General features: G+C 44.1%; 1 protein-coding gene across 4 annotated transcripts in view; it reads right to left on the bottom strand.

Annotated features, from left to right (window-relative positions):
- The window catches only part of KPNA3 (karyopherin subunit alpha 3), a 110,316-nt gene that overhangs the window by 16,807 nt on the left and 77,958 nt on the right, over window positions 1-15,551 (bottom strand). For all 4 annotated transcript variants that reach the window (XM_020796734.3, XM_078378313.1, XM_020796735.3 and 1 more), the window contains one exon: window positions 8,798-8,929. In XM_020796734.3, coding sequence (XP_020652393.2) covers window positions 8,798-8,929 — 132 coding nt within the window. The remainder of the gene's footprint in view (window positions 1-8,797; window positions 8,930-15,551) is intronic.

Below are 15,551 nucleotides of genomic sequence, written 5' to 3'. Positions count from 1 at the left end.
CAGTGGAGAGTTTGGAGATCCAGGAGAGGTCTTGGAAAATCCTGTGTAGTGGGATTTAGAGACCTGATGGCTGAAATTCTAACTCACTGGAGGAGTTTAGAATTGACAGAAAACTGTCTGTTACCCTGTCAGTTAGAGAGATTCTCTAAGGTAAAAGTTCGAGGTAAATTGGTAAGAGAATCACTGGAAAGCTGAGGGAAACCAAGATATAGGTGCAGTGACCTCCTGAGGTACAAGTCATGGTAAAATAAGGAGTCACTGATAAAACTTATTCCATCAAAGCGATTCTCTGAAATAAACTGGTAAGAGAATCGCTGGTAAGTTGAAGGTGACTAAGTGGTTGGTGTAGTGACTTGCTGTGTTAAAAGTTTTGGGTAAAGTAAGGAGTCACTGAAAAAACTTAGCCTAGACACAGATAAGTGCCAGGAAGATTTTAAACATATTTCCTGAGGTAAACATTTTGGAGTAATTGTAAGGAAATACAAATATACGTCTCCTAAAAGGACACCACCACCACCAACAACAACAACAATAACAACCAGAAATGGAAACAGATTCTTGAATCAGAACAAGCTGATGTTAAGAGAACTAGGGAGGTTATGCACACAAGCCCTGTTGATATTCCAGAATTTGGAAATCTGGAAATTAAAAAAAGAGAAATGGAAATGGAAATGGTAGGATCAGGTTAAGAGAAGTAGAATTAGAAAAAGAAAAGCTAAATATAGAAAAAGAAAATGAACTGATGAGATTAAGGAAGCCAGAAATAGAAAAAGAAAAGCTAGAAAAAGAAAAAAGGATAAGATTAAGAGAGAGAGAAATGGACTTTCAGTTAAGAACGAGGGAACTAGAATTGGCAGCCAACTCCTCAAGTAATGAAAATGGAACTAATAGATCTCAGATAGATATGAAGAGATTTTCCAGATACTATAAAGCGGATAATGTGGACTCTTTTTCTTACAACTTTTGAATGAAACTGTGTTGAATCAAGCCAAGCCTGAAGAAAGGATGGGTTATCTTAGATCTCAGATTTGTGGGAGCTTAGCAGAAATTTATGGAGAAATTAGACTGGAGAAGGCCCAGGATTATGAATTAGAAAAGAACAGGGTAAAACAGAGGTCTGGATTAACTGCTGAACATCATAGGAGGGAATTGAGAAATTTAAGGAATAAACATGATGAAACTTACATTCAGTTAGGTTGTTTTCTGGAATAGTTACTATCTGGTTGGACAAAGGGTCAGTGTTAATTGGACTAGAACAATTTTATAATACTATGTGTCAGGAATATTGATGGATCAGATTACGTGGTTTAAATCATGTACTGAAGATGGGATATGTAGTTGTGAACAATGTAAAATGGATTCCATATTGGTTCTGTGTATGAATGATTTTGTATGTTGAGAATGTATTTCCAGAGGGCTGTGGGAATGTTTTTACTTTAGGCCAGTACAAGCCAATACAAGATAAGAAGACCAGACACTTGTTATGGAGTAGAAGGTGATGGACTGAGAAAAACAACAGCTGTTTCTCATGAGAAGAGGAGGGACTGCTTCTATCACCTTATGCCGTGATTGGATGACAACGTGAGATGAAGAAGGGTGGCACCAAGAAAATTGAAAAAGGAACTTTTACTATGTGCAGAGTTCTATCTTTTGTTCTAACTTTTTTTTTCCATCTTGTTCCTTTTTTTTCCATTTTGGATGGAGCCATAGATTTTTCTAGGTCTTTTTGCCTGTTGCTCCATGCAGGGAAAGGACTGTGGAAGATGTAGGGAGTCAAGGAAGAAAGAAAGGAAGGGGGGCTTTATGCCTTTTGCCTACCTTAAGGAAGCTTTTAGAGATTATTAGAGATTTTTAGAGCTATTGTAATTAAAAGAGAATTATTTGCCTTACAGTGGAGTCTCGACTTACAGTCGACTCCACTTATGAACTTTTTGAGATCTGTACTTCTCCGGCTGCAAATTTTCACTTTGACTTGTGGCCGGAGAATCGACCTACGGACCAGAAGAGGGAGGCGGGGAAAGCGCCAAATTCAAATTTGGCGCTTTCCCTGCTTCCCCCTTCCAGTCCATAGGCTGCGGATCTGCCTCCAGATGCCTTCCAGGGCTTCTCCTTCGGAGGCACTATCAGCAGTGCTTCGGAGGGACTATCGGCAGTGGGGGGGACCTCTGAGTTGCCTCCCATGGCGGTGGAGAAGCCCTGGAAGGCATCTGGAGTTTCCCCGCTGCTGCTGGAAGCCGAGCCGTGCCAGGCGATCCCGGCCATGCTCAGACTCCCAGGAGTCTGAGCATGGCCAGGATCACCCGGCGTGGCGCGGCTCCCAGCAGCAGCGGTGGCGGCAGGCAGAGAAGCCCTGGAAGGCATCCGGAGATCCCCCCAGCCGCTGCTGCTGCTGGGAGCCTTCGGAGGTCTCAAAGGGCTTTCCCCCCGACATTGGAGGAAGCCGTTTGAGACATCCGAAGGCAAAAAGGAAGGGAGAAAGGGCTGGAAATTCGAATTTCCCGCCCTTTTCCCCTGCCTTTTTGCCTTCGGAGGTCTCAAAGGGCTTTCCACCCGACATCGGAGGAAGCCGTTTGAGATCTCCGAAGGCTCCCAGCAGCAGCAGTGGCGGGGGGGGGACTCCAGATGCCTTCCAGGGCTTCTCCGCCTGGAAGGCATCCAGAGTTCCCCCTCCTGCTGCCGCTGGGAGCCAAGCCACACAGGGCGATCCCGGCCATGCTCGGACTCCTGGACTTCCCCCGCCATCCCCTGGTAGGCCTGGTCCACTCTGGGAAAGCCTGTGTTGGCGGGGGCGGGTGAGCTCCGAGAGGCCTCTGACAGTGGCGCCGAAGCCCTTGGAGTCCTCCAACAGCAGCGATGGCGGCGACTGAGCTCTGAGAGGTCTCTGGCAGAGGCAATGACGGTGGGGAGGGGACCCTGGAAGGCTTTGAAAAGGTAAGGTTAATTTTTTTTACATTTATTTTAATTTTATGTGTGCGTTGGGGGGTGGCGGGTTACGGATTAATTGGTTTGCAATGCATTCCTATGGGGAATGCATTTTCGACCTGCGGACTTTTTGACCTACGGACCCCGCTCCAATATGGATTAATTCCGTAGGTCGAGACCCCACTGTATTTGTATTTTGCAACAAGCCTTGAAAACTCTTATTCGCTATGCTTTTGCATCAAACTGACTTTATTCTGTAAATCTATATTTTTTTCAATAAAAATAATAATTATAAAATCTTTTGGTCTCTTGAACAGCAAAGCTGTCTTAGCTTATACCCTGTGGGGGAAGCAAGGCCACATTAAGCCACTGAGTCCTACCTTATTGAGCCAAGTAGATCTTAGGACTACAAAGCTCGTGCTTAACTTCCTGTTGAGTTTTCTTAAGGGTCATCAAGTATCTCTTTAGGGCAGGCTTGTAAGAAGAAGTTTGTTGTACGCCCTGGCTGAGGTCACCAGGACTCAACCCAGCTGCATAGGAGTGCTTAGACTTCCAATTACTCTCTGTCCGACCGACCAAGTTCTCCCTCACAGGAAACTGGATCGTGACAAGAGAAACAACCCAAAACTGTTGCTGAGACAGCTGCATTAACTGACAAATTAGTAACTTTGAGAGAAGTAATAAAACCTCATTATAATGAGAAGAGAAATTATATGAAGTGGCCAGGGGACAGAAAGAAAGTGTCTGAAGCGCAGATTGGGAAGGAAAAATCTCCTCAGCAGTATGAAGGCATGGCCAGAGAAGAACAGTTATGGGGAAAACAGGAAATAAAGTCTGTTTTGTATGTAGTAAAGAAGGACATTTCTGAGATTCCTGCCCAGAAAGTCACTAAAAGAAAAGGATATACAGAGACACCAGTCTACTGTATTTTAAAAATTTTGAGCCAAGAGTTAAACTGCTCATTATATGGAGAAATTAGCAGGCAGGTTGCTATGGAGACAAGAATGTCAGAATTGAATGAGACTGAGCCAAGTTAGGAGATAAAATACTATTTACAGTATTTATCACAATAAATAAGTGGAAGAATATGGAGAGAGAATTCAAATTCAAAACAAAGTTGTCTGCGGTGTGAGAGATACATGTTTGCAATTGTTTGTATGTCACCCTGATGTGATACCTAAGGAAAATATTTTACCTCACGAAAGTGTGCTGGTAAAAGGAGTAGGAGCACCACTATTTCCTGTAGCTGTGGTCAATGACAATATCCAGTATAATAATTAGAAACTGCAATGGAAGGTAGCCATGTATGATGATATCCTGGCTCCATGCCTAATTGGAAATTATCTGGCTAGATATGTAAAGAATGTGTATGTAACAAACCAATTTCGGGGGCAAATACAACCCTTGGTGCAGTCTGAGACAGGAATTGAAGGGGAATCTTCTGATAAAAATGCTCTTCAAGTAATTATCAAGAACCTGCCAGGTCAACTAAGCAGACAGAGGGAGAAGGCAATCTGTATGGTTTTAAGGAGAAAATTCCCTTAGAACTGGTCACAGAACAAAAGTCAGACGAGAGTTTAAAACCTATATTCAACTTGGTAAAGTCAGAGGAAAATGAAGCTGACACACATGACAGTTGTAAGGAAGATAGAAAACAATGTAAGTTATGAGAATATTTCTGCCGTGGTAAAAAGTACTCATATTTTGAAAGACTTATGTTCACAACTATAAGTTAACAAAAATAAATATTTTAAGTCTGAGTAAGCAAGGAAAAGGCAAGATATGAACAAAGAAATAACCCAAAACAAAAAAGACAAACCATATTAATGTTTAAAAAGTATGTGGCAATGGTCAGTAATAAATCTGGGGGAAAAAAATCAAAGGCAATATTAATAGACAGTAGCAGTGGTGGCGCTGTGGGCTAAACCGCAGAAGCCTGTGCTGCAGGGTCAGAAGACCAAGCAGTCGTAAGATCGAATCCACGCGACGGAGTGAGCGCCCGTTGCTTGTCCCAGCTCCCGCCAACCTAGCGGTTCGAAAGCATGCAAACGCAAGTAGATAAATAGGTACCATCTCGGTGGGAAGGTAAACAGCGTTCCGTGTCTAAATCACACTGGCCATGTGACCACGGAAAGATTGTCTTCGGACAAACGCTGGCTCTATGGCTTGAAGAGCGGGATGAGCGCCGCCCCCTAGAGTCGGACACGACTGGACAAAAATTGTCAAGGGGAACCTTTAGCAGTAAATATAATTCACAGACAATGCATTTTTTAAATTAGGGAGTAAGGAATGTTATACATGAAAACAGTTCCTTATACTCATGAACAAAATGGAGTAGAAGAGAGAAAAAAAATATAATTTTGAAATGATAAGGTGCATGTTAGCCAATGCTGAACTGCCAAAGAAATTTGGGGATAAAGATGTGATGACCACAACTTATATTCAAAATAGACTTCCAACAAAGTCTAATAGCAAAATAGCTATGAAATAAAAAGATAAATGAAAAATGTAAAATAGAAAGAAATGCGTGGAAATGTAATGATTATTATTAATTTTATTTATATGCCACATTTCTCCCAGCAAAGGACTGAAATACGGGTCCAAATAATACCAAATAAGGATTGTAGTTAGTAAGTTAATTAAATATAACAATGTATAATCTATTTGTGATTTTTTAAAAGAAAAGTGTGCATTTTGGTATGTTATAGACGCTAGAAGAACTAATTGTTTTGAAAGATATATGAAAGTGCGACAGTGTGAGTGGGTTCCAGACTGCATCAAGGACTTAAAGAAAATGGAGAATGACAATTGCATTTTGGGAATGGAGACGTGCACCAGTAAAGTGATGGGGAGTAAACAAGATGGATCATTGAGAGGTCTGAGAGCAATGTATCTACAAATGGATATCTGGACATGTAGGACATGTAGGTAAGATCTGTTTTGGGCTGGAATTGCTGATCTCGGGTAAAACCAGAAGCTGGAAAAATGACTCATTTTATGAAGTCAGAGGAGTTTTTCTATGGCTGGTGTGTTCCTGAACAGTGCTGCAATGGACACCCACACTTTATGTGTCTATGGCCAATCAACAGGAGACAGCGAAAGCACACTCCATTAAACTGTAGGACTTCAGGGTTGGTGTGAGTATTGGATGAATGTGTGTGAGAGAGGCCTCTTCATATCTGCTATTGATTGATATTGATATTATATGCATTGGAAAATATAATAAACATTACATGAATAAGTGGAAAACTACAAATGGTTGTTCAGTCTCTTTTTACAGCCTCTTGGGAACTCAGATTTCTCTCTAATGGAGAGAGGGCCATATTCTTAAGTATGGTAACAAAAAATATGTGAAATCTACTATATTTGAAATGTTATCTAAATATATGCTGCAGAGCAGGGGTCCCCAACCTTGGCAGGACCAGGACATGGAGACAGATCTGCCTCCCACATAGACACACTGCCCCCGCACGCATGCCCCCCACATAGACACACTGATGCACAGACACCCCACCCACAAGGACACATACGCACACACACCACACACACCTGCACGGACACCCTCCACCCCCTCTGCCCGCACGCTAAACTGGTCTGCGGTTCGAAAAAGGTTGTGGACCACTGCTGTAGAGTTCATTACTCCTGAGGCAATGATTTCTACAGAGGGAGGAGTGTGACAAAACCTTGGCAATCTGCATGGTAACAGGGAAAACAATGTGAATGGCTCGGGGGTGCAGGTGCCCAGCCTATCTGGAAAAGCCCTAAGGAGAAGATGCCTGGATAGCTGAAATGGAAGAAAAAGAAAGAGTGTAACTGAAGAAGGAGGGTGTGTTTGGGCAGTTGGGCTGTAACTGAAGAAAACCTGATGTTGAACTCTTTCTCTAGAAACTGTTACTTTGTAATAAAGAAAATATAATTTTTTTCATTCTTTAACTGCTTGGTCTAATATGGTTAATGGCTGGATAAAGCCCTTTAAAGGAAGGTTATTTTAAAACATGACAAGATTAGGTAAGGGCCGGTCACACCCACTAATTCAGATTTCTGTTTGTGGTCAGCTACATAAATTTTAAGATTCTCTCTAAACGTCACTACCATTCACATATGAACAGCTTCTTGTAAACAGGAATTGATATTATAGTATCAATAGCTGCTGATAATCCATTGGGTAAATGACGATATAACAGAACAGAAAAAGAAGAATGGGGTCCTCACAGAAGTCTCCAAAAGGGTACACATCCTCCATGTACAAGGTTAAGGCTCAATATGTAGAAACTTTTCTTGACATCTACCCCATCAGAACTTGGGATAATGACCATAGCTTGGAAAGTTACTTTTAAAAAGCAAGCAATTACAGTTATACATCCAAGTCCCTCAAAAAGTAAATTACTACTTCAGTCACAATTTTCAAACTGTGCTTTTCTGTTTCACAGAAAATAAATAAATCTTACTTTTAGTTGCCTCTTCAAAAGCTTATTTGAATGCTACTGATCTGTGGTGAAAAACACCATCTCTTCCAGTTCACATCATCATTGCCTCCACAACCACAGCAGAGAACAAGACAACAGAACAAAGCACAGCACAATGCAGAACTTGAAGCAGGTGACATTCCTCTATCACTAAGTGAGGCTGCACATACTAACTATAACATTAACTTTGAAAGTTCCAGCTGCACCAAAAAACTGATGACATTATTCTTCATTAGGTTACAACTGTGACTTGTAATGTAATATAAGTACAGTAAAGGTAAAGGCTCCCCTTGACATTTAGTACAGTCGTGTCCGACTCTAGGACGCGGTGCTCATCCCCGTCTCCAAGCCATAGAACCAGCGTTTGTCCATAGACAGCTTCCGTGGTCACGTGGCCAGCGTGACTAGACACGGAACGGCGTTACCTTCCCACCGTGGAGGTATCTATTTATCTACTCGCATTTACATGCTTTCGAACCGCTAGGTTGGCAGGAGCTGGGCCAAGCGATGGGAGTTCACTCCGTCACATGGATTAGATCTTACAACTGCTGGTCTTCTGACCTTGCAGCACAGAGACTTCTGAGGTTTAACCCACAGCGCCACCACATCCTATGACCACCATGTCCCATTAATGTAATATACTTATAGTTTAATCATTGGGGAAAGGAATTAATGACAACTAGTTACAGCAATTTTTCACAGCCCAGCCAGATTAGATATCATGAACAGAGTAGTAATCACAGCTTGCCAAACCTCAAGCTTTGGCCCTGTGATTCAGTTTTGGGGATCCATTCTCCAGGTCTCACGTTTAGGACTGGACATCTCAGGGAATGAGATGGTCCCAAGTTGGCAACACTAGCTTTTGAGGTTTATTATCAAGGCTTCAGAATTTGAGACATTTAGACACACTCTGAAATATCCTTGTTTTTTCCATTTCTTAAAAGCTCAAGGTTCTCTGATACACACCCACCATTTTAAAATTCTTGATGACATATCCACTCACATGACATCGTAAGTGCCTGTTTCAAGGTCTCAGATATTCAGCCTGAAATCGCAGGGAATAAAATGTTGATGACCTGGATACCCTAATAATGCACATGCCATTAAATAAGCACATGAAAATTTGAATTACAGTATTGCCTTTTTCTTTCAGTACAGAACAACATTATTGATTGGTTTTTGGCCAGGGTGGATAAAAATAAATAATTTTTTGAATCAAATTAATTTACAGTAAACCACAATTTTAAACCCCAGTTTAAACTAAAAAAACACAATGTTTTTTTTGAAGAAATTGCAACTTTTAAAATTTAAATTGTGATTTAATCCATTTGAATTAAATCAAATCCATCTTGCTTTTGGCAATTATTATTTCAGTTACAATGCAGTTAAAATACAATAAAAACCGTTACCTGAACTTTGACTTCCTGATGGCTCAGAAGGGGAACTAAAAAAGGAACAACACCTGAATCTATCACCATTTGTATTTGTTCGTTGCCACCATCTGTTAGGTAGGACAAAGCCCAAACAGTGTCCACAAGAATCTGTCAAAGAGAGACATGCCATCTGTCAATGGAAGAAAAGTCTGAAATAGAGAGGGACATGAACCAAAAAAACAAAACAAAAACAAAAAAACCCCTGATGGTTTGCGATAGTTTGCGGCTAACCATGAAGCACCAGAAAAACAAACTAGTTTGTAGAAAAAGTTAGGATACCTACCCGTAACCATGGATCTTCTAGTGGACCTCTGTGAATTCACACAAATGGGTTTATCCTGCGCCTGTGCAGGACATTCGGAAGATTCTAGAGCCAGGAAAAAAAGGTCCATTAGTCCCCCCCCCCCCCACAGGGTATGAGCGCCTCCTCCTCAACCTTCCTTTCAGTTTCCCTTGGTACGCCGTTACAGTATAGGGTGGATAAATAGAACAGTACCGTGACAGACAGCGGGGAGGAAGGATGTGTGAATTCACTGAGGTCCACTAGAAGAACCATGGTTACAGGTAGGTAACCTAACTTTCTTCATAGTGGCCTCTGTGAATGCACACAAATTGGTGATTAGCAAGCTGACTCACCGGATGGAGGACCGTCATGGTAGCAGAGATGACAGGATCGTCCTTCCAAATGTGGCATCATTTTTGCCTCTGACATCAAGGCGGTAGTGCTTGGCAAATGTCAGAGGGCTGGACCAAGTGGCCGCTTTGCAGATGTTATGAAGTTGAATGCTGCAATGTAGAGCAGTCGATGTGGAAACTGCTCAGGTAGAATGTGCCTTAAGCTGCTCTGGTACTGGCTTGTCTGCAAGTTAGTATGCCAACTGTATCGACTACACTATCCATCTTGATATTGTTTGTGGAGAGCATCCCTGTTAATGCCATGGTAGCAAAAGAAGAGACGTGGAGAATGTCTAAAAGTTTTGGTTCTGTGGAGGTAAAAGGCGATGGTTCTTCTCACATCCAGAGTATGGAGCTTATGCTCAAGCGGTGTGGATGGAGATGGAAATAGGGTCGGAAGTACGATGAGTTGGTTTACGTGGAATTCCGACACCACCTTGGGCAGAAAGGACACATCTAGGTACAAGGTGATCTTCTCAGGGTGCATCTGAAGATAGGGAGAGTCCGATCTGAGAACAGCTAGCTCATTAGCTCTCCTGGCGGATGTAATTGCCACGAGGAATGCCACCTTCAGAGAGAGTAAGTTTTCATTACAGGTAGCTACGGGTTCGAATGGTGGCTTTGTACGCACCTCAAGAACGAGCTGCAGTGTCCATTGAGGCACAATTTTCTGTGATGGAGGGCAAACATTCTTCAAGTCCTTTAGGAATATCTTGAGTATGGGATGGGAAAAAAGTGTAGTGGAACTAGATCTGGGAGACTGGTGAGCCACTATTGCTGCAATGTAGACCTTAATGATGGAATGTGGCAGTCCAAGGTTAAAGAGATACATGATAAAGGTAAGTAGAGTCGAGAGAGATGATGGGACTGGGGTAAGTCCCTTAGGTTCAGTGAATTTGAGGAAGGATTTCCATTTATTACGATACAGGCAAGAAGTGGATGGCTTCCTAGCCTGGTTTAAGATTGCACGAAATCTGGCATTATCCTCCACACCGTCAGATGTAGGGATCAGACATCGGGATGGAGAATTGCCCCATCGCTCTGGGACAGGAGAGACGGTATCGGAGGTAAGTGGAACAGTCCTTGTGTTATCTCTCTCAGGTGGGCAAACCATGGGGCAATGAGAATTGCATCTGTTTGGTACTGGATGATCCTGGTTATTGTCTTGAGCAACATTGCTGAGTTCTCTGGATCATGAATGCATCCCCGAGAGAGGCCATGTCCATGTCCGCCCTTGAGCAGTATCTGGGGCACTTGGCATTGATATGGGAGGCAAAAAGATCTATTGTTGGCTGACCCCATCTGCGGCAGATGTTCTGGAAAACAGTGTCGTTGAGGGCCCACTCGTGTGTCCTGGTGGGGAGCCTGCCTAGGCGGTCTGCCAAGTAGTTCTCCGCCGATGAAATATGTATGGCCTCCCAAAACTTTATGGTGAGACGAAGAAGAGGAGGTGATTGGGTTCCTCCTTGTCTGTTTTTGTAGTACATGGCCGTGCTATTGTCAGTCACGAGCTGTACCGATTTCCCCATGATTCTGGGGAGGAAAGCCTGAAAGGCTTTTATGATGGCCAACATTTCCAGTTGGTTTATGTGGAATATTCTTTCGCCCTTCGACCATAGTCCATGTATCTGAAGTTCCTGGCAGTGGGCTCCCCAACCTGGGGGGCTGGCATCTGTCGTCACCTGGATCGACAGAGGAGGCGGCCGGAACAGTCTGCCGACCACAGCAAGTTGTGGGGGCAGGCCCACCACGCGAGTTGATTCGCCACCTGTGGCGGTACCAGGAGCTTTTTTAGATGGGTGTCCGTTGCACAAGATAAGTTGTGCATATGACGTGTAGTTCTCCAAAGAGGACTGTGAGATATTGCCAGTGGCACCAGCATCAGGAGCTTTGGATTCGACAGATGACGATGATTTGGCACCTTGAGACGACTGAGAGGTCGACGGTGGTGGTCGTGGTACCGGGGCTGATACTATAGGTTCAGCATCTGATTGAGTAGATACAGAGAAAGGTTCCGTATCATGGTCGTACAGCATGGTAGCCTGTACCGAGGCATGGCCTCTATGAAGCTTAAGTTGTTTAGGCGATGCAGAAGGCGTCTGTATCATCGGTCTCTTTCGAGATGGTGCAGCTTGAGGAGTGGAGACATCCCTTTGGCACTGCAACAATGTTTGCTGTGGAGGAGCTACAGGAGGATACCTGGGTGGTAGAGGGTAGTCCGACCCTCTGTATTGATCATGGTAGCCATTAGCCCTGGTATGGATAGGGAAGATATTGGTCAGGGCATGAATGACCATAAGGAGGTAAACTCTCTGGATGGTAATACTGCTTTTCAAGCCTAGGAGGCTGGTACAGAGAGGCATGTTAGCGTTTCTCCTTAATTTTCCTAGGAGTGCATGGAGCAGACTCCCGTTCCGACAGCCTCGTTATCTGCCCACCCTGAAGATTGAGGGCTGAAAGGGGCTATGGCCGGGCTGGACAGTGCAACAGCCCCAAATTGGCCCAAACTCGGAGACATGCTCAGAATACTATGAGCTTCTTGGGCTGGAGGTATAGCACGTTCCTCCCTGTCGGAAAGCCCAATATTGTCCCTCGAAGAATCCTGCACCTGTATAGGAGGTATAGAAAGAGGTGTGGTAGCTGGATTGGCTAAGTCATTTTGCCTCTTAGGTTTCTCCTTGTCCTTTTTCTTATTTGCAGGATCAGAAGACCGTGGCTGAACCTTGGAGGAAGCCGACTTAGGCATTTTTTTTAGAGTTCTTGGATTTCACAGGTAAAGAAGTCATGCTGGATAGAGAGTGGGCAACAGGGCTAGTAGTTGATTTAGCAGTCTCCTGGTGAGGAGGGTTGGAGGAAGGGAGGGCTGTAGCCTCCATAGCAGGGTTGAGAGATTTTTCGTAGAGAAAGGATTTCAATAGTTGGCGCCACAGCTTAATAGCCTGCTTGGAAAAACTCCTGCACACAGTGGACGACTGGGTGAGATGGGTTTCCTCCAAATAAAAAAGACAAAGATCGTGCTCGTCTGTAAGTGGAATTTGTCGAAGACAAAAAGAGCACTTCTTAAAGCCCCGAGGGGCCATAAAACAAAAAGGGAAAGAAAACGGGGGGGGGGAACCATTGAGGGAAGGGGGGAAACAATAGAACAGGAAAAAGGGATAAGCTGGAGGTTCTATCATCAGAAAAAAGAAGTAAAATAATATAAATAATAATATATAATATATTGGAGAAAATGTAAAAGATTTAGCAAAGGTAAAATCACTTTCCTTAGCACTCTAGTTCCTAACGTTCTATCTGAACGGCGGAAAAGAGGAAACTGAAAGGAAGGTTGAGGAGGCGGAGCTCATACCCTGTGGGGGGAGGGAACTAATCAACCTTTTTTCCTAACTCTAGAATCTTCCGAACATCCTGCACAGGTGCAGGATAAACCCATTTGTGTGCATTCACAGAGGCCACTAAGAAGTGTTACATACAGCACTGATGTTACCTGTCTGTCATGGGTTTGGAGGGAAAGTTCCATCCTATGGGGAGTGGAAGGCGGGACATCAGGAGGAGGGGCTGTACTGTATATATATGTGATGCGTGTGTGGAGAAGAGGGAGACGCTGGGATGTGACGAAGCAGCAGCTGGGAAGAAGAAGCTGGTGTGGGAGTCTGTGTGTCAGACAGGGTACTACTGTGTGTCAGAGTACCAACCTGATAGGTTCAGGTGTCTGTTGGTTAGCCAGAACTGATAGGTTCAGGGTCTGTGCTTCAAGTTAAGGGTTCTGTGTGAACCAAACTGTATGCATGTATGAATGAGAATAAGCCACGTTACTTTATCTTATTCACCTGATTATTTTATTTTCCCTGTGTGTTGTATTTAAATAAACCTTGTTCTTTTATTTGTTTAAAAATCCATCCCTGGTCTGTGTGACTTCTTATAGGGAATGGTTGGTGGCAGCTTAGTTAACGTGTGGCAGATCCCAGTAGGTCTGGGTTTGTCACATTGATTGGTGTCCAGCGTGTGGGATACGACTGGTCCAGTTGTCCAGCGGTCCAGCAAAGCCTTGGCAAGTGTGCCCAGAGCAAGGGGGGTCTAGTCAGGGACAATCTGAGGCGCGTAGGTAATCTTCTAGGTGTACCTCAGGGGGAGGTGCGCTAGTGGAAGAACGTGCCAACTGGGGAGACTAGATTAAGGTGCTCTGAGGCAGCCTGGTTTTGGCGGGAAAAAAGCTGAGGCAAAACTGCGTAGTAACAGTGATCTAGCCTGCCTGCTGAGAGGCCCAGCAGAGGGGGGTAGACTCCAACTTGCTACAGTTGCAAGTTAAGTGCTGAAGGAACAGCAGCAAGCTCTAGAAGGCTGGTTCTGAGGCAAGGAAAAAAAAAAGTGGTCGTTTTATTTTGAGGCTTGACTTTTTAAAACAGCCTGTTCTGAGGGGGGATTATGCCCTTGACTCGAAGCCAGATGGCAGAAATGGGTGAAGTGAAAGACCCCCAGGTGGACCAAGGTTCTGAGGATGAATTTGGCTCAGTGCAAGGTGACAGCACGGGAGAACAGAACCCAGAACTCAGAAAATTGCTCATAGCCCAACAGCATGAACTGAGGATGAGGGAAATAGAAAGGGAAGAGAAACAAAGGCAAATGGAAAGAGAAGAAAGATTGGAGAGAGAGAAAATGGCGTTTGAAAGGGAGAGGGAGAGAGAGAAAATTGCTCTGGAAAAAGAAAGAATGGCGTTTGAATTAAAAAAATTGGAACTGATGAACCAGAACAATAATAACAATAGGGATTCTGAGGGAGGCCAATTGTCTAAGGCTGACCTGAAGAAATTCCCTGTGTACCACAAGGGAGATTGTCCTGAGGTGTTCTTTTCCCTAGTGGAAAGAGCGTTTGTGGACTTCTCAGTGAGGGAAACTGAGAAGATGACCATCATGCGATCTTTAATCAGTGGTAGCCTGGCTGAGGTCTATGCCGAGATGCCTGAGGAACTGATGAAAGATTTTGCAGAGTTTAAAAAACTGGTGTTTGCAAGACATGAGATAAATGCGGAACAGTTGAGACAAAGATTTAGGTCAATCACCAAAAAGCCAGAGCAGACTTTTACCCAAGTGGGGGCCCAATTGGTGAGGCTGCTTGAGAAATGGCTATCTCAGGAGGGGACAGAGACCTACGAGCAGCTTAAAGATTTGATAGCACTGGAACAGTTCTATTCAGTCCTGCATGGGGAACTGAAATTCCAGGTCAGGGAAAGGAAACCAAAATCTGTGGTAGAAGCAGCCGAGATCGCAGATTTTATTTCGCAAATAAGAAAGCCCTTGGGTGAGGGGAAATCTGTAGGTAAACCCAAAGAAACCTACAGCAAGTACTCTCAGGGACCAGGGAAAAGCCAGCAAGGGGGAGGGGCCCATGGTGAAGGGAAGCCCTCAGACATGAAACCAAGACCTCAGGTTTTGGAGGGAAAACCAAAACAAGATGAGAAAGACTCAAAATACACCAGAAAATGTTATTTCTGTCAGGGAAAGGGCCATCTAATCTCAGAGTGTGAGAAATTAAGGCAGCTAAAAGGAATTGTGCCTCAGGATTCTAGTGGAACCAAGCCAAAAGCTGTGTTCTGTGTCCAGAAAGAGCAAGGCTCAGTGTCACTGAGGGAGCCTGCTGCCATGGCTACTCAATCTGGAACAGCTACATCTGCTGATCAGGCTGAGGAAAATGGTCCTCTTGTAGAGGTCAGGCGCTGCCTGCTGGTGAGAACAGATTCTCAGTTGTTTGAGACAGCAGGGGTGGACGTAGGAATACTTGACCGTCAGTATCGGGGGCTGCGGGACACTTGTTCTCAGGTGACCCTGTGCCATCCAGATATTATTCCTAGGGAATATGTAATCCCAAATGAGAGCATGAAGGTGGCAGGGATTGAGGGGCAGATAATCTCACTGCCAGTCGCGGAGGTACCTGTCAACTTTCAAGGCTGGAGGGGAGTTTGGCGGCTAGCGATTTCATCGACTCTGCCAGCAGCCGTGCTCGTGGGAAATGACCTGGCTGAACATGTGAAACGGGTGCTAGTGATTACACGCTCACAAG

This window comes from Pogona vitticeps, chromosome 1, assembly GCF_051106095.1.
Source record: "Pogona vitticeps strain Pit_001003342236 chromosome 1, PviZW2.1, whole genome shotgun sequence".
NCBI classification, from domain to species: domain Eukaryota; kingdom Metazoa; phylum Chordata; class Lepidosauria; order Squamata; family Agamidae; genus Pogona; species Pogona vitticeps.
The sequence above is the reverse complement of the archived record's forward strand: the minus strand, read 5'-3'. Positions and strand labels throughout refer to the sequence as shown.